Source organism: Populus nigra, chromosome 15 (genome assembly GCF_951802175.1).
Source record: "Populus nigra chromosome 15, ddPopNigr1.1, whole genome shotgun sequence".
Taxonomy (NCBI): Eukaryota; Viridiplantae; Streptophyta; class Magnoliopsida; order Malpighiales; family Salicaceae; genus Populus; species Populus nigra.
In genome coordinates, this window is record NC_084866.1 from 13,057,022 (window position 1) to 13,075,551 (window position 18,530).

An 18,530-nucleotide genomic window follows, 5' to 3' on the forward strand; every position below is an offset into this window, starting at 1 on the left:
TTTTTTTCTTGTAAGAAAAAGAAATGATTAAGAATAAAAAAGATAAGATTTCTAACTCAATTCATTTTACTTGTATTTTAAATAGTATAATTAAGTTTAATTATGTGAATTAATATTTTATTTCAAACATAAAATCATAATAAATTTTTAATTTAATTTAATTTAATTTAACATGTGATTTAGTTTTGAAAGTGATGTAGCCCTTTTGCTTTGATGCTCAATTAAATTAGATTCCCATTCTGCACATATATTTGGATTCGTGACAATTATACAGAGCATTTTGATGGATTAAAATGACTTTGTTGATGTGATTTCTGGTGTTTTTGTGGTTTGAGTATTATTTTTTTATTAACAATTAGATTTTTTTTTTGAAGTGAAAATGTTTATGCTATTCAGTTAATAATTCTGAAAGTAAATACTATAAGGTTGACACATGCTGTAATATGGGTTAGATAAAACAAAATCTAAAATAAAAGGAAATTAATATTTTTTTTTAAAAAAATAAATAAATTATGCAAGAGTTAATTTATTGTAATTTAGTTAATTTGATAGGTTCAAAAACAATTTCAATAACCGATAAAAATATAACTTAATAGAGAAAATTTAAGATAATATTTTTTTTAAAATAAAAAAAATAAAAACATATTGGATCAATTTGGATTAATTTATGAAATTTATAACCAATATCATTATATCATGATAACCACATATAAATAAATGAAAATAAATTATAAAATTTAATTATTAATTAATCAAATATTGAAGGATAAAATAAAAAAAAATAAAAAAAAAATAACTTGAATTAATTTAGATTAATTTATTAAATTTATAACAGAAATATAAAAACTATTATAACTCAATAAAAATAAATTATAATATTATAATAATAAATACTATTTTATGTGATAATGTACAATAAAATTACTATTTTTTTAATTTTTTTTAATTAGTCGGTCAACGGCTATTGTTGTATAGAGTAGATTATAATTTAGTCCTCATTGTTATATGGTTTTGTAAATTAGTCCTTTTGGTTATGAAAATTATGGAGTCCGAACCAGTTTTAATAACAATGGTATTGACAGTAGAAATAATAGATGCTTTCCACAATCCATAGAAGTAGCCTTGGAAAGGATGAGAGAAGCTAGGCATCTCATGCTTTCAAGATGCATTAATAGAAATAAAAACTTCATCATAAATAATATTTCCAAATATGATTAGCACATTTGGATAAAAATAAATATATTTTTATATTATCTTCTAATAAAAAATATTTTTTATAATTAAATTAAGTCTCCTTTTCCTCAGTTTTATAAATTCTACATATTTTTAACGTATAAATCTATAACAAAAATTCTTTCTTTTCAATAATGTTTAATTATGCAAACAAATTTATTTATCATCGAAACTAATTCTAAAAAGAGTTGTCTTCCACGTAGATGATTTGTGTTGGATTGGACGAAAGTGAAGAAATTAAGAATTCAATGCCTGAAATAAAAAGTTTGATAAGCCCAATAATACCCCCACAGAATAAGATATCATTTCCGAACAATCTTAACAGAAAATAAAAAAGAACCCCAACTTTACCACACAGACCACACTCCCCTCCCCCGCCCCCCCACCAACCCCCGCCCCCTCTCTCACACAAGATCATCCTCATCCTCATCATTTTCCATGTTCCCTCGCTCCATTTCCACCAATCACAGCCGTTGATCTCCCTCTCCATGTCCTTCAAATCCAGCTTCCCTACTATCAACCACGACTTCTACCACAAATCTCCAATCACTCTCCTCCATGTCATCAAAAATCAATCACCACCAACATATCAACGGTCACGATTCTATCCATCCACCCTGTCCCCATCTCGCCGATTTCCGTTCCCGTAACGGCACTAAACCCTTCCACCTCCTCCAAAACTGCCTCCGCATCAAACCACCTCACGGCCGCGCCTCGATCCGTCGTGACCCCTCAGAGATCCCTCGCTGTGGCGCGTGCGGCGTGTCCTCTGTCACCCGCATCTACGCCTGCGTAACCTGCGCTACCATCTCCTGCCACGCGCCTCCGGAACCCTCCCATGCGGCGGCGCACGCCGCCTCCATGGCTCCTGGTCACGAGATCTCCGTCGATGTCGACCGTGCAGAGCTTTTCTGCTGCGCGTGTCGCGATTATGTTTACGATCGCGATTTCGACGCGGCGGTGGTGCTGTCATCTAAGGCCAACAATATTCATAGCAATGTTAATAGCGATAATCTCCGTAAGAAACGGAGGATTGTTGAGTACCGGCCGTGGCTTCCGGATATCCAGGAGCGCGTGCTGGTGAATAACAATTCGAGTGTGTTGAATTTTGTAGAGGATCGGCCGTGGGGGTTGAGAGGGCTGAATAATTTAGGGAACACTTGTTTTATGAATTCAGTGTTGCAGGCATTGCTGCATACTCCGCCTTTACGGAATTATTTTTTGAGTGATAGGCATAATAGATATTATTGTCAACAAAAGAAGAGTGGTAATGAGAATGGGGTTGTTGGTGGAAAGAGAAGTAATGGTGGTGATGGTAATGGGGGTAAGGGTTTGAGGCTGTGTCTGGCTTGTGATATGGATGCTATGTTTTCTGCTGTTTTTTCGGGGAATTCCGTGCCTTATAGTCCCGCCAAGTTTTTGTACAGGTATTGAACATAATTGTGATTTTTGCTTGTTTTTGAGTGAAGTTGGCAGCTTTGCTTGTGTCTGATGTGGGTTTTTGATAGCGAAATGAGTGTGGTATGGTACATTATATGGAGACCAATCTCTGTTTTGAGATCGCAGTTTTCCACATTATGTGGAAATGTATCTACAGTAGATGTAATTGTTTTACCCCTGACGGGTGGCTTTTTTTGAATTTTAAATTTTGACATTGAATTGTGAGATTTTTGTTCTGTAGTGATTGGTTTGTTTTGTTGCAGTTGGTGGCAACATGCAGCAAACTTAGCAAGTTACGAACAGCAGGATGCGCATGAGTTTTTCATTTCCATGCTTGATGGGATCCATGAAAAGGTGGAGAAGGATCGACACAAGACCCATGGTCTAGGTAAAGAGATTCTCTCTTTCTGCAGATTTTCATGCTGAATTAGCCATGCCTGTGACTTTTCTTTGAGGTTTTGGAGTCACAACTTGGAAGACATGAAGCATCAGATGTGTTTTGCAGTTTGTTGACAAATGGGGAATGCGCTGGTTGAGGGGTTCAATTGCATCTTATTTAATCAGAAACTGCAAAATCTAGTTTTCTCAACTGATTTGATAATTGAAGTAGGGTGTTTATTTGCTGTATGGCTGAATGCGGGCCCATAACTTTGGCATCCGTTATGTGGATGGATATCTGCTTTCCTTCGTTTGGATTGGTCTTGTTTTGGTAAACATAGTTTGATTGTGAACTTTTAGATAATATGAAGATTTATGTGATTGTGTGATAATTTTATTTTGAGATTACAGCCACGTTGGACAATCAGGTTTTGTATTACTTTTAGATTAGAACCTTGCTAGAAAATTTAGTTTTGTTTGGAACTACTTCAATCTGACGAGATGTTAAAGCTTAAAGTACCACATTATCTTCAGTTCTTTGACAAATGTCATATTTTATGCACTGTTAGTTTAAAGTCAATTTTGTGCCTGTCAGCTGAGGATGGATATTCATTATGACTTTCACAATATAATAGTATCTAAGTAGTAACTCTTATTGGGACAAAAGCAAAAGAATTATTTGAGGGCGTAAGGGCACATTCTGTTAGTTGTTTTATTTGAGGCACTGGAGTGAGTGACTATTGGACCATTTAGCATGAATAGAACTGGCTGTCATCGCTAAAGCTGCAAGATCATCAATCTAGAGCTCCATTAGTTGTTGATGGCCCTTTCCTTTCTGCTTTTGGCAATTTTCTTCAGTCAATTGGTCCAAAATATTGTTAAAGACTAAGTTGTCGCAGCTTTTAACTGCAGGATGTGGGCTTAGGTCTCATTACTATTGCCCTAGGAGTTGAACAAGCCCTGTCTGATTTAGGGCTAATTCTCAACATCAACCTGCTGGCTTGATGGTGTCATCTGCTTCGTTCCAGTAAGTCAACTTTTTCTTAGCCTGCTTGGTTCATCATAGGATTTTCTCACCTGCCATAATACTCATCTTAATTCAACCTTTGTCCTTACTAGGGTTTTGTCTCATTGCAAAGCTCATCCCAGTCTGAGAAGATGCAGATGGTTGCATTAGGTTCAAATCCAGCTTTCTATTCTTACTTGTACCTAGAAAACTTGCATGCCTATACTGGTTTCACATGACATTTCTTCTGACACCTTATTTCGATGGAGATATCAGATTGCCATTGTCCGTACTAAGTTTATTTCTCTGGTTTTAGTACTGTAGTCTAAGCATCAACAGTCTCTTTAGTCTGTCCCTAGGGAACTGAACTTCATGTGTCCTCTCCCTGTTGCTGGTAGTTGCATAATTTCTGGTGGGCTACAAAGAGTGTTTTCGAAAGTGATGAAATAAAATAGGAGTTTTGGGATGTGTTTTCTTGTGGCAGCTGAATAGACAGTCCATTCTCTGCCATCTCAATCAAAAAAATTTAGCAAACAATGGTTGCTTGTTCTTTGTTTAAAAAGGAATATTCATTCTAACAGCTGTGATAAACTTATTAAGCAACACAAAAAGAATGACTTCCCGGAAGCAGGAAGATATCCAAGATCAAACTTTTTTGTTTATTCTTAAAGAAGTTTTATGTTTATAACTGGATCCATGCTGTGTTTTTCAATGTGATTTGCATTCTATTCTACATGTTTCTTACTGGAATTCTTGTTGCACCTATCCTTTTTTCTGTTTTGAAACCTCCACTGTTTTTGGACGTGCAGGCCATGGAGATTGTTGCATTGCCCACAGAGTATTTTCTGGAATCTTGCGATCTGATGTCATGTGCACAGCTTGTGGTTTCACATCTACTAAGTATGACCCATGCGTGGACATTTCTCTGGATTTGGAACCTTACCTGGGGAGTTCTGCAAAGTCTATGTCTTTGAAGACTCATTCTTGCAATGGTGAGGCGGATTGCACGAATTCAAGCCAAAATGGTGGGATATCAACACTAATTGGGTGCTTGGACCGATTTACTAGACCGGAGAGATTGGGCTCTGACCAGAAATTCTTCTGCCAACAGTGTCAGGTGAGGCAGGAGTCTCTAAAACAGATGTCTATAAGAAAGCTTCCACTCGTTTCCTGCTTTCATATCAAAAGATTTGAACATTCTTCCATACGTAAAATGTCAAGGAAGGTTGACCGTTATCTGCAATTTCCTTTTTCATTGGACATGGCACCTTATCTTTCTTCTTCTATCTTGAGGAGTCGATTTGGAAATAGGATCTTCCCATTTGACGGAGATGAAGCAGATGCTTCAAATGAAATTTCATCAGAGTTTGAGCTGTTTGCTGTGGTCACTCACACAGGTAAACTTGATTCTGGTCACTATGTGACTTATTTGCGCTTAAGTAATCAGTGGTACAAGTGTGATGATTCTTGGATCACTCAAGTCAATGAGAACATTGTGAGGGCTGCACAAGGGTACATGATGTTTTATGTACAGAAGATGCTCTATTACAAAGCTGGTGAGAAACAAGTTCCCCAGTGATATAATGGGAAGTGGAGGATTGGTGGTCAACTCAAGTTCCCTGGACAAAGTAATCAACGAGTCTTGGTTTGATGAAGAATTCTGCATCCATGGGATGCCATGGCCAATTTTCTATACCAAAAAAAAAAAAACACTTGTGATTTTCACATCACAAATGAAAGATAAGATCAAGCATCAATTTGCTTTATGAGTATTCCAGGTGGTAATCACTTATCCGCAGTTGCAACATAAAGCGAACCTGAGTTTTTGAGGCGCTTGAAAGTTCATCCATTCAGGAATATTATTTTTATGAAGGTATGAATTCCTTGAAGTTGATTCTTGATTTAGTTAGTGCCCAAAGGTTTTTTCTGCTCATTCAAGTATTGTGGGTGGGTTGATTCCTTTTTTCACGCTAATCCTCTCAGAAGTTGCAATACTTGGGAGTGTAGTTCATGGGTGAGCTAGTACTTACACGGTGTATCTATGTCAAAAATCTGATATAAGAGTTGAATTCACCTTTTTTTCCCCTAGACTTTTCACACTTGTTCGAGCTTTTTGGGGGATTTATAGTTCCTAAACTTAATGAAAAAAGCAGATATCACACGGCCCCAAGAAATGTTTTATCCACTTTTTTTATGATTGCAGTGGAGCTCTATACCATTTCTATGGTTTCAGCATTGCTTCCTGTAGCCGGAATGTTTGTTATCTTGAATGGTGCTAGCATTTCAAGAAATTTAACGTGGGAAGTTTCAGAATTTGTTGGGTTGTGATGATATGCCATTAAAAAATTGTTTCTCCTGGGTCGCCATTGCTCATTCGTGTGTCCTTATGCCTGTTGCCTGGGGCTGAACCCAGCTGGAAACAAAATGCGATGTGGAAATAAAAAATGTTGGCGAAACCCTAGCTAGTAATAACTCTCTTCAAGGTTGGGCTCTTTACTCCTTGGTATAATACTAGTTTACACGTGCAACCCAATTGGTTGAAAAAAAAAATTGATTGTAACAAAAAAAATATTCAGGTGACTCAGCAATATTATATTTGAATTCTTTGAATTGAATAAAAGAAATCTCATGTTTAGGATTTGAAAAATGAAATTTAATTTCTAAAAATATTTCAATTAAGGTAAGCTCTTTTTATTTACAATTCTATAAAGAAGAAATTTGATGTTAAAATTAGTTTTTTTACAAAATACATATTGAGAAGAAATAAGAGAGCTAATAAAGATAATATAATAATAAAATAAATTGAATTTTATCTTATTTAAATATGTGAATTTAATTATTTGTCAATTGAATTTAAATTAAATTCAATTACAGTAAAACAACTTGTTTTCAATATTTTTATAAATTAGCCATAAATTTGGGCATAAAAGAACTCAACTAAAGAGAAAGATTGATGACCTAATTAAGCAAAAAAACTATAGGCACGGTAGATTGCTATGGTGAAAACCCCACATTTTTTAAAGTTTCTTATTAGCTATTTGACTCATATTTCATAGTGGGTTGAATATTTGTTTTCAAGAAAAAAAATTAAATAAATAGGTTTTTTCAATGTATTTTTTAACAAAAAATTATCAATCATAAATAAAAAAAAAATATTATGTATACATTTAATTAAATAAATTAAGAATTACTTCTCCTAATAAGTGCAAAAAAAATTATTAACAATAACAAAAGATAAAATTTAAAAAATCAAAAGATAAATGTAAATCAAGATATTTGATCTCACAACATGTTTCTAGTTATATTTAATTATTTTATCTATTAAAATTAATTTTTTATTTAATCAGACGATAATAGACATAGACATATATACAAAAGTGATTAAATAAAATCAAAGAAAAATATATTATGTAAGGATTTATATATTATGAAAAATATTATTATTCTATATGAAAATCAAGTAAAAACTTAATGATTTTAACCAAAAATTAAATTAAAAAGTTAAGAGATTGATATGAATATATATATTTGATCTTGAGACACGGGTTTTAGAGCCGATTGTATCTAATAACATTGTTTATTGAAAACACAATTTTATTTAATAAAAAAATATGCATAGAAAAATTATTTATTAAAATTAAGTAGGGTTGTATAGAAATAATATCTCCTGAGATGATAAAATATTTTTGGAAGCATATTCATAAAATAAGTAAAAATTATATCATATTTTAATAAAAAATCATAAGAATTTATAAAAAATAAAAAATTCAACATTAAAAAATAAAATTAAAAAAAAATGATGTAAAAAAAAATCATAACAATATGGGTGACCTATTGTGTCTCAACTTAGAGAAAGCCTAAGTTTGTGTACCTAGGTTGAATTTATTTTTATTTTTCAAAGGATAAGCAACATATTATCCGCTTCTTAATTTTTATATAAAAAAATAGGCGAAGTATTATTGGCTATCTAATTACAACCGATTAGAAAGTCATCAAAAATTCAGACCAAGGATTTTTTCTAAAAAAATTTGATTTTCAATAACCCAAAACATTTAGAGCACACCTTATATACCTTGAAAAATCTATCCTCAAAAAATATACTCTATTTTTTTAATATTTTTTAAAATAAGTTAATTGGGAGGTAATATATCAAGCAAAAATGGTTATACGAGATATCATTATATACTTCCATTAAAAAGAAAATATTTATTGTGTAAATCTCATGAATAAAAAAGAACATAGCAAACAAAACAAATAATTTTTCTCATTTTTATATAAATAAAAGAATATATCAAACATATCAAATAATCTCTTTACTTTTTTTAGAAATTAAAAGAAAAAAAAACAAGTTAGAAAAATAAAATCATACCTGACTTAATATTTTATTTTATAACACAGTATAAAATGATTTTGTTTAATAAAATTTATAGTTATTAAACTCTTTTTATATTCTATGTTAAACCTCCTTGATTTAAAACCTGACTAGGGTTGAGATTTAATTAAAAAAAAACATTCATCTCTATATTTAATTTACTTGTAATTTTGTTGGTTTAATTAAACCTAATAGATTTAATTTCAATAATTATTTTAATAAAAAAAATAATTAACCTGTGTTAACATAATTACTCAATAACCTAATAATCCAATTTTTTTAATCAAACCTCAAAATCGAATCTCACAATTATCACAAAAATACGCCAACTTTTTTCTTACATTTCGAATAATAATTTCTTGTTTTCTATTCTTTTTTTTCTTAATTTACAAAATCACAAACAAGAAAAATCAAGTCTTTGTTTGTGTCTGTGTGTCGTATGTATCGTCAATCTCTGTCTTATCTATAATCTCCCTCCCTATCTCAGCCTCTCAACTCTCCTTCCCACCTTCTCGTCATCAACAAATCCAAGAAAAAACACTCCTTTTCTAACTGATTCCAATTGGGTTTTTGATTTAGACCTATAATTTCAAAACCCAGTTGTCTGATTTTTACTAGGCTCTCTTTTCCCTTTCCTTTCAGTCTTGTATTGGGGTTCAAGAACTATCATTTATCACTCTGGATTGATTTGGGTAAATCTCCAAGTTATTTCAGGCTCTAGATCATTTAGTTTTCTTGTTTAATAGTTGAAATTGTGAAGATGGCATCTTTTTGAGTTCTTGCAGGTAGAATGAAGGGTGTTAGAGATTGGGTTTTTGGTCAGCTATTATCTAAGTCTTTGGCTTCAACTAGACCTTTGTCAGGCAGTGGCAGTTTCTTAAGCGAGGAGCCTGTTAATGAAGATTCTGATGACCCAGGTGCTTATTTTTGCTCCTTAGCTACTCTTGCTATGGAATTTGTTGTTTTACTGGTCACAGTTTTGTCTGTGTTTCTATTATGGGTTTCAGTCGGCATTCAGTTAGATAATTACTTTTCTTGTAAGGATCCTTGGCTTAATGGAGAAATGGTTTTTTCAATCAGGTACTAAAACTATGAGTGTTCTTGTTGAAATGAGAGGATTGCTTTGTGATATTAGATATTATTGTTAATTATTTTAGGGAATCCGGTGATATGAATTTCCTTGCGGAAATGAGAATTGCCCGAGGTGTTAGTTCGGCCCCGTCTCTTGTTTTAGGGTTCGAGGAGGGAGTTGTTTATAGCTCTACTAATCAAAGCAACTAACTTTTGGTTCTTGGGTTCTGATTCTATGGTTTTGAATGATATTTGGCTTGGTTTGGGTATCTGCATAAAAGGATCGTGAGTTCACTGCCATTGCAGTAGTTGATTCAGTGGTGGTGTTAAATCATCTGGAGCATCTGGTTTTAGTTACTGTAGTAATTTAGTGCTAAGTAATAAGCTATCTTGCTCCATACCAGTTTGAAAACATTTGTGTAGATTTTTACTTGTTTGTGCTTCTGAGCATGGCATCTTCTAACTGAAGTAGGGACAATAATTTTCATATCATATATTCTGTATGTTGACAAGGCAAAAGAAATTGTTTTAATGTTGGGATCTGAGTTTCCATATAGTTTGAAATTGTTTTATGTTTGCCATCGGACTTTGAATTTTATGTTGATTTTTCTTTCTGCAAGAGTTTATTTGTTTGTCATTATTTGCAGGTTACATGGCCCGGTCAGAGTCTTCATCACCAACTTCTGATACTTCATGCTCTTCTAGCTGCAATCAAGAAACTGGGTCTCCTCAATCTCTGCAGCAAGTGGCTGAAGATTCTTGCCAATCTATTCATGGGGTTGAGGTAAAGAAATCGGATCCATTGACCAAGATTGAGGATCTCCGAATCAACTTCTTCCGCCTTCTTCTAAGGTTTGGGCAGTCACATGACAATCTTCTGGTGGCAAAGGTTTTGCATAGATTGCAGCTAGCAGCTTCAATACGAGCAGAGGAAATGAATTTAATAAGAGTTAAAGTTGATAGATCTAGAGCTGTAGCAGCAGAACAAGAGGCATCTGGAATACCCGAATTGAACTCCTCTCTTAGAATACTCGTGTTGGGTAAAACAGGTGTTGGAAAGAGTGCAACTATAAATTCTGTATTTGATCAAACAAAGGCACTGACTGATGCATTTCAACCAGCCACTATTCACATCAAAGAGGTTGTGGGGTCTATCAATGGGGTCAAAGTAACATTTATTGACACCCCTGGTTTTTTACCTTCATCCACAAGTAATTTGAGAAGAAATAGGAAGATTATGTTTTCTGTTAGGAGATTCATTAGGAAATCACCACCGGACATTGTTCTATTCTTTGAACGCCTGGACCTCATCAACACGGGTTACTGTGACTTCCCCCTTCTGAAGCTTATGACTGAAGTCTTTGGCAATGCCTTTTGGTTTAATACCATCCTTGTCATGACTCACGGTTCTGCAACTCCTGAAGGACCTAGTGGATTTCCTATTACCTATGAATCATATGTGACCCAATGTGCAGATTTGATGCAGCATTACATAAATCAGGCAGTATCCGACTCAAAACTCGAAAACCCGGTAGTTTTAGTGGAGAATGATCCTCACTGTAAAAAGAACTTCATGGGGGAAAGTGTTCTTCCCAATGGACAAGTTTGGAAATCTCATTTCTTATTATTATGCATATGCACCAAAGTTCTTGGCAATGCTAATACCCTCTTGGATTTCGAAGGTAGCATTGAATTGGGGCCATTGATTACCCCCCGGGTGCCTTCTCTGCCCCATCTTCTCTCATCTCTTCTAAAGCATCGCTCTACAACAGACTCAACTGGAGTGGAACAGGATGCTGATGAGATTTTACTTTCAGATGCAGAGGAGGAAGATGACTACAATCAACTACCTCCAATCCGAATCCTGACAAAATCACAGTTTGAAAAGTTGACTAAATCCCAGAAAAAAGACTACCTTGACGAGCTGGATTACCGGGAAACACTATATTTGAAAAAACAATTAAAAGAAGAGTCTCAGAGGCGGAGGGAGAGGAGGCTTTCCGGAGAGGAAGATTGTGGAGTGGGGGATAATTCTGATCACCAGCAAGCCTCTCCTGAGGCTGTTTTGTTACCTGATATGGCAGTCCCTCCAAGTTTTGACTCAGATTGCACCATACACAAGTATCGCTGCCTTGTCACAAGTGACCAGTGGCTTGTGAGACCTGTTCTTGATCCTCATGGATGGGACCACGACGTGGGCTTTGATGGTGTAAACTTGGAGACAGCTATAGAAATAAGAAGGAATGTATATGCCTCAATCACAGGACAGATGAGCAAGGACAAGCAGGATTTCAGTATTCATTCTGAGTGCGCTGCAGCTTATGCAGATCCTAGGGGCCGAACTTATTCTGCAGCCCTTGATGTTCAGACTTCGTCTGGCAAAGGTATGATCTATACAGTTCATAGCAACACAAAGCTGAGGAATCTGAAGCAAAATGTTATTGAATGTGGAGTTTCCTTGACATCCTATGATAACAAGTACTATGTTGGTGCCAAGCTTGAAGATACAATCTCGGTTGGGAAGCGACTCAAAGTTGTAGTGAATGCTGGCCAAATGAGGGGCCCTGAACAAGTGGCATATGGTGGGAGTTTAGAGGCCACGTTAAAAGGGGGAGACTACCCTGTGAGGGATGATAGAATCAGTCTGTCAATGTCAGCTCTCTCCTTTAAGAATGAGATGGTGTTGGGTGGAGGTTTTCAGTCTGAGTTTAGACCAATCCGAGGCATGAGAATGGCTGTTAATGCCAATCTGAATAGCCAGAACATGGGGCAAGTTAATATAAAGATTAGCAGCTCAGTGCACATTGAAATTGCTCTCGTTGCTATTTTCTCAATTTTCAAGGCCATTTTGCGTAAGAAAGTGACTGAAAACAAAAGCAGGGAACTATTGAAGATGGGATGAGTCTTTGTTGTCCTCTTCTTACCTTGATTTTCTTTGTTCGGCTATGGAACCATTGCCAGAAAGCTGTTTATTTACTTAACTAGTGCAAATCGTCCTTCCACATGAAGAAGTAGAGTGAAGAGCTAAGTTTTGCCGAGGCTGTTCAAATTTATTTTTTCTGCCCCACAATTTTTTAATGAGTCTTTCAATGCGGCTAGATAGTGATATATTGTTTCCATGTTACTTGAATATACAACTGGCCCGCCAGCCGGGGGCTGAGAGCTTTGTAACTAGTAAATTGTTTGTTATATTTGTACAGGAAATTGGAAAATAAGTATGTACACTTTGATCCAGGGAATCCACTTAGAACAGGTAAACAAAATCTCTTTTGATGGTCCTACTTTCTGAGTGTCTAGGAATTGTTATTATTGAACTATGTTAAGTGTTAACCTAATCGTGTTACCCAATTAAAATTAACATGCAACGATTGCACAGTTGACTGCCTAAACTCCTCTTCCAGAAAGAAACGCAAATTTCAACAATGAGATAAAACTTGGTCCACTAGAAACTGACCACGCCCTTTAAAGTTGGGCCGTCAGCCGTGTGTCAATATTTTTCCTTGACAATGAGAGACGGACACAAGTGTCTTCTTTAGTTGTGTCCAATCTGCAGTTGGTGAGGGGATCCACGTCAATTTTCCCAGTCCACCAATCCAAACGTTACGAAGTATTGAACTGTAATAGTCTGTGTGGCTGCATGCCACCTTTGGTTGCCAATGAGGCTACATGTCAAGGTGGTTTCCCCTTGCCTTCTTTCCTTAGGTTCTCAGTTCTGACTTCCTAAACTGTCATCGTGATGACTAGCATTCGGGGGTCCTTAAAAACCATAAGTACAAAGCATATCTATCAGCAGTCAGCAAACCAGCTAAGAAGATGGGCAGAAGCTTTTAAAAATCGCCGGGGATCATACTGCAACTCGTTGAGAGTATCTAACACCCTTATATGAATAGTTTCAGACAAGCTTACGATCCCCACCAACCATGAATACTGGAAAAGTATGTCCTTTGTTTTTGCAAATTCGTAGAGAATGTGGTGGCTAGTGGCTACCATCAAATAGAGCAGACAGTAGATGCTGATAACCTTCATAGATCCTGTGATTATTTTGTAACCATGATGACCATGAGTTCTCTAAGATGGTAGTGGACAGTTCTCTGCTTTTATGCATCCAAGGAAAGGTGGTCTTGTCCAAACTCCAAATGCTAACGACTGCAGCTTTTGGGCATAGCCTGGCCACAATACGATGACAACATTCATGGGGTCTGGCACTTTAGTGTATGCCTTTATAGGTTGGATTTTGCAACTATCAACGTCTGTATTTGACAATATACGCATCAAAGAATCTAGCTCAGCATGTAAACAGATGTTCAACTTTCTGAACTCCATCAGTTGTTTAGCCTGTTAATTTATCAGTAAATTCGCATATAAATCTGTTTTATTGGGAAGAAAAGAAAAGCACAAAACTAAAATTACCTGCTGTATTATATTTTTTATTTCAAAATGATAGAAATTTATTTCAAAATTATTTTTTAAAAATATTTATTTTATATTTTTTTCTTATCTTTTCATTAAAATACGTTTCTGCTCCTTTTGTCCTCGCTGTAACCGAACGAAATAGTCAGTTCTATCAATGTCTCGGTGTGTTGACCATGAAAGCACACAAATTAGAATCTTCAAGCCCAACAGCATATGCCAAGCAAGGATGCCCCCTCCAAATCTCGAGCCTCCAAGGCATTAAAGCTTAAGCTTAAAGTATACATTCATCCGCATGATTTCCCAAACTGTAGAAAGAAGGTCCTTGTTCCAAAATCTCCACAGATTCCTGACATCCTCCAACAAATATCTTTACAGTATCATTTATCAAAAAGTAAATTAACACACACAAATGGAAAGAGAAAATAGGAAAATATTTGAAACAAATACTAGTTTGATCAATGAAATTTCTTCATCGTCAGAAATGGGGAGAAGAAAAAGGTGACTTGACTCCCAATTCATGAAATCCAACATTCCAATTTATTCAACAATTTCTTTACACCATTGATGAATACATATATGGACACAAGGTATGATTACAAACAAAATAATTTCTAACAAATCACCAAACCATGTCAAAATTAATTACCTTTCCAATTTCTTGCTAGTCCAAATTTGTTATTGCACAATTTCAAGGTGAAGAACCCCAAAGAACTTCAGCTATAACAGTAGCAGCCTCAGCATCAGAAACACAAGCTTCCCTTACTCTCTTCAATATCTCTTGCTTAAATGCCCTCCTCTCTCTTTGCCTTAACCCTTCTCCCACCTCTAAGTGAACTGCAAATCTTGCCACACAACTTGCAAATGGATGACTCTCTGAAAACTTCTTCTCTCCTTTACCTCTCTCTTTCTCATCATCAAACATTCCCATATCAATCAAATCCTCACCAAGTTCTGATCTTTGCAACTCCATTAGCTTCTTTATCAACCCTTCTCTAAGCATGGCTTCAATGGCCTCTTTTCGGCCGAAATAGCCAATTTCAAGAATGCAATCCATTGCTACAACTCTCCAATGCAAGTCTTTGTAGTCCAAGAAACTAATGATTTTTGGGATTTCACCATTAGACTCGATCTCGTCAACGAGTGGTGATTTTATTGACTTGATTAATGAACAGAGTACTTTCATCGATTCCCAAGAAGCCATTGAGACAAGAGCATGAATCAAAGGACCCATCAACACTTGACCAGCAAAAACATCCTTGTTAAATCTAATCAAAGCTGAAACAACAAAAGCACACTGTTCTCTTACCTTTTTTGAGCAATTGGGGTTACATAAAACTCTTTCAAGTAAACAAAAAATCTTTGATTTAAGCACCAAGTCTTGTAACTCACGGTTAAACCCTTGTGAAACTCGGTCCCCAAACTGACTCAACAAACTCACCAAATCATCTTCCTCAGTTTGCAACGGCTCGTTCAAACCTTTTATCAAACTCTCTATACTTTCACGATCAATCCAAGCTTGAATCTCCGACTCGATGGACCCAGCAACGCGGGAGATAGACTGAATCAAGACTCTGCGAGTCAAAAAACTTCTAAGGCCATGATCACAGCATTTCTGTAGAGTGTCAACAAGGGATTTGAGCTTAGTAAGGTGTTGAGAGAGAGTAGAGAGATATGGGTCTTTTGAGAGAATTGTATCTGACTCAGTCTCGAGCTCTAACAAAGCTTTAATGGCAGGTGAGTTGGACTCGGTCAAGTTGGTGCTCGGTAGTGTTTGTAGCTCATGGGAAGCTTGTTTAAGAGCTTCTAGGACTTTAAGGACTCGTGTAATCTCTTCTTTTGAAGACGGGTCTTCCATCATTTCAGCGCTAGTTTTACTTCCAAGGAGAAAGATTGAATCTTTTTAGTATAATTTGAGAAAGAGAGAGAGACGTGAATGATTTGTATGTTGAAGAGTTTCGAGTTTCTGAGAAATAGAGCTTCAACGAACAGTCATAGGCTTCACAGAAGTTTAGGTATGGATGCAGCGTGCCCTTCTGTTATATATATATATATCTTTGCCCATTTTATAATTTAGTTATTTTTATATTTATTTTTTATATTTGAAAAATTATATTTTATATTCTTAGTAAGTATAAAATAGACTAAACTATAGTATAATTTAAGATATAAATTGTTAAGTGGCAACAAAGATTATAATATAAATTATAATTTTTTAAACCATTGAAGATAAATGTAAAAATAAAAAGAATTATACAATTATTCAAAGTAGTTTTTCCTTGAGAAGAATTGATTGTTGGTCGAGAAAGAGAGACCCATAAAAAATCTGAGATGATAATTTAAAAAATAAAAAAAACTGGATCAGATTATGTACCTCGTCATACATACAAAGAATGTTTTTATTTGATAATTTTTCTATCCTTGGATATATATATATAATGTTTAATAATTTGAGTGTTGTAGTGATTCATGTGATTTTTCTACTGTAAATATTGACTAGATTTTAACTCATTTAATAAAAAATATATATGTTATATTTAATATCTTGTGTGCGCATGACTGCATTAACAGCCGGTTGATTATTATAACAAAGATTATTTTTTAAAATAATTTTTATTTAAATGTATATTAAAATAATATTTTTTATTTTTTAAAATTTATTTTTAGCATCAGCGCATAAAAAATAATTTAAAAATATAATTTAAAATAAAATAAAATTTATTTTTTAAAAGTACATTTACACTAAAAAACAATTAGATTTATCATTAGCATTTGGTTAAAAAGTATTTAAAAAATGAATATGGCATTAAGCTTCATTACATGCTCCAATTCTATATATATATAAAAAAACAAGGCAAAATAATGTATAAAATATACACGATACTCTTATTTTACAAATAAACTGTTCTTGCTATAGGATGAACGATAAAAATAATCAATCCTATTTTACAGCCAGTAATGAACTTCTCAAAAGTCCAAAAAAATATAATTATCATGGAGCAAATGACAAGCCTCGATAGCCGTCCAATCCTCATGATTTAAAATTTTCAAAATATTGTGCAAGATTCAACAGACATTCCTTTCTCCAAAGTGCCAATCTTAATTTATTAAACTTGATTGCGACTAATTAACAAATTTGATCCCGAACTAAGAATATGTTCGGAAACACGGTTTTACATCGTGTTTTTTAAAAATAAAATTATTAAAATTTAATATAATTTATATATTTTTAATCGTTTTGATATACTAATATTAAAAATAATATTTTTAAAAAAAAATTATTAGCATATATTTTAACATAAAAAATTATTTAAAAATCAATTATTATTATACCGTCAAGCACGTAAGTTGACACCAAATTCATGAAGATTTAAGAGTATACAAACGGCAAATAGCACTCAGCAAGCACATTGCCAATTTTTTTTTTATCTAGAATTGCATCTTAAAAATATATTTAATTGTTAAAAAATATCAACTTAATATTATTTAATGTTTTCTAATTATTTTAATGTATTTAATATATTTTTAAAATAAATAAATAATATTTTTTAAAAAAACTTTCACAGCAATACCAAGCACATGTCATCAGAAACCATGATGGTGTCGAGGTTCAAGAACTGTTTTGTTTTTTGCTATTTTCTCTTTTTTAAATCTAATGGGTCCAAATTAATTATTGGCTTTCGATTACAAATTGAATTCTCTGTCTTCCATTCCTTTATCTAATTAATTTATTTTTATTTTTTATTATGTGGGGTTTCAGTTTTGAGCACGGGTTATCATTTGTGTGGTGTCCTCCATGGATGGGGGAAAAAAAACTCAAAAACCCCTTGCACAATAAATTTATGTTGTTGGGTATTGTTTTGTAGCCTTATTTTCTGCTTCAGATACAGCAAGATATGGCCCAGGAATGCATGCCAATTTTGAAACATATTTTTCATATTAGATAGATCTGGAAAAAACTCATGTTATTGAGTTTACTTATGTGTTAATAGATTATCTAGAATCAATGCTAGTTAATTATTTTTATTAAAATACTATTTTTTTATTATTTTTAAAAATTTAATATTAACTTGGTTAACTATTCACTAAAACTCACTCTAATCAAGTCAATCGAGTTTTACTAAGTGAATATTTTATTTGATATTATGTTTTAAAATGACACTCTTTAGATTCAAAATGAATAAGATATATATTTCGTAAGAATTTACTAAATTGATTTTAGAGTTTTGTAAAAAACTAACACTCTAATTAAGTTATATGAATTTATTAAAATGGATAAGATAGTATTAACTAGATTCATTACCTTATATACTGTGGTAATTTATGTTTTTTATTCAACCACGGAGAAAAAATTATTTGCCTAGTCAAATAGCTGATGTATTTTTTATTAAGCTCTATCTATAATTACATTTTAAACTTTGATTTTGAAAGAATTAAAATAACTTATTTTTTATTAATGAAGACTTAATTTTTATTTATTTTTCATGTAAAGATACATATCATATTAATTTTAATTAAATATATATTTTATTAACGTATTTTTTTAAATCATGACTAAAAAGATTTTTAAAAAATTTATTTTTTTAATCGCAACAAGAAAAATTATTATATTGGCATGCA

General features: G+C 33.6%; 3 protein-coding genes across 4 annotated transcripts; 2 read left to right on the top strand and 1 right to left on the bottom strand.

The window, feature by feature from the left end:
- The first annotated feature begins 1,551 nt into the window (after window positions 1-1,551).
- On the top strand, window positions 1,552-6,410 carry LOC133674531 (ubiquitin C-terminal hydrolase 22-like). 2 transcript variants are annotated; one of them, XR_009835254.1, is made up of 4 exons: window positions 1,552-2,660; window positions 2,937-3,061; window positions 4,867-5,930; window positions 6,261-6,410. XR_009835254.1 is itself a non-coding variant. In XM_062095693.1 (3 exons), exons 1-3 carry the CDS (start codon window positions 1,792-1,794, stop codon window positions 5,634-5,636), a joined length of 1,764 nt encoding a protein of 587 aa, XP_061951677.1. In that variant the 5' UTR covers window positions 1,552-1,791; the 3' UTR covers window positions 5,637-6,145. The 2 variants fall into 2 exon arrangements, 1 of the variants encoding a protein (XP_061951677.1); XM_062095693.1 differs by lacking the exon at window positions 6,261-6,410 and having other exon boundaries at window positions 4,867-6,145.
- A 2,442-nt stretch (window positions 6,411-8,852) lies between these two features.
- On the top strand, window positions 8,853-12,734 carry LOC133674609 (translocase of chloroplast 90, chloroplastic-like). The gene is made up of 3 exons (XM_062095820.1): window positions 8,853-9,121; window positions 9,215-9,346; window positions 10,148-12,734. The coding sequence occupies exons 2-3, from the start codon at window positions 9,220-9,222 to the stop codon at window positions 12,400-12,402; spliced, it is 2,382 nt and encodes a 793-aa protein (XP_061951804.1). The 5' UTR covers window positions 8,853-9,121; window positions 9,215-9,219; the 3' UTR covers window positions 12,403-12,734.
- Window positions 12,735-14,044: 1,310 nt separating this feature from the next.
- Window positions 14,045-15,922, bottom strand: LOC133674106 (uncharacterized). The gene is made up of 2 exons (XM_062095092.1): window positions 14,560-15,922; window positions 14,045-14,259 (listed from the first exon to the last, which is right to left on the bottom strand). The coding sequence occupies exon 1, from the start codon at window positions 15,769-15,771 to the stop codon at window positions 14,602-14,604; it is 1,170 nt and encodes a 389-aa protein (XP_061951076.1). The 5' UTR covers window positions 15,772-15,922; the 3' UTR covers window positions 14,045-14,259; window positions 14,560-14,601.
- Window positions 15,923-18,530: the final 2,608 nt, after the last annotated feature.

Coding starts and splice junctions, on each gene's coding strand:
- LOC133674609 (XM_062095820.1), top strand. CDS start 9,220: ATGAAGGGTGTTAGAGATTGGGTTTTTGGTCAGCTATTATCTAAGTCT. Junction 9,347..10,147: donor TGAAGATTCTGATGACCCAG/GTGCTTATTTTT, acceptor CATTATTTGCAG/GTTACATGGCCCGGTCAGAG.
- LOC133674106 (XM_062095092.1), bottom strand. CDS start 15,771: ATGATGGAAGACCCGTCTTCAAAAGAAGAGATTACACGAGTCCTTAAA.
- LOC133674531 (XM_062095693.1), top strand. CDS start 1,792: ATGTCATCAAAAATCAATCACCACCAACATATCAACGGTCACGATTCT. Junction 2,661..2,936: donor CCCGCCAAGTTTTTGTACAG/GTATTGAACATA, acceptor GTTTTGTTGCAG/TTGGTGGCAACATGCAGCAA. Junction 3,062..4,866: donor ACACAAGACCCATGGTCTAG/GTAAAGAGATTC, acceptor TTGGACGTGCAG/GCCATGGAGATTGTTGCATT.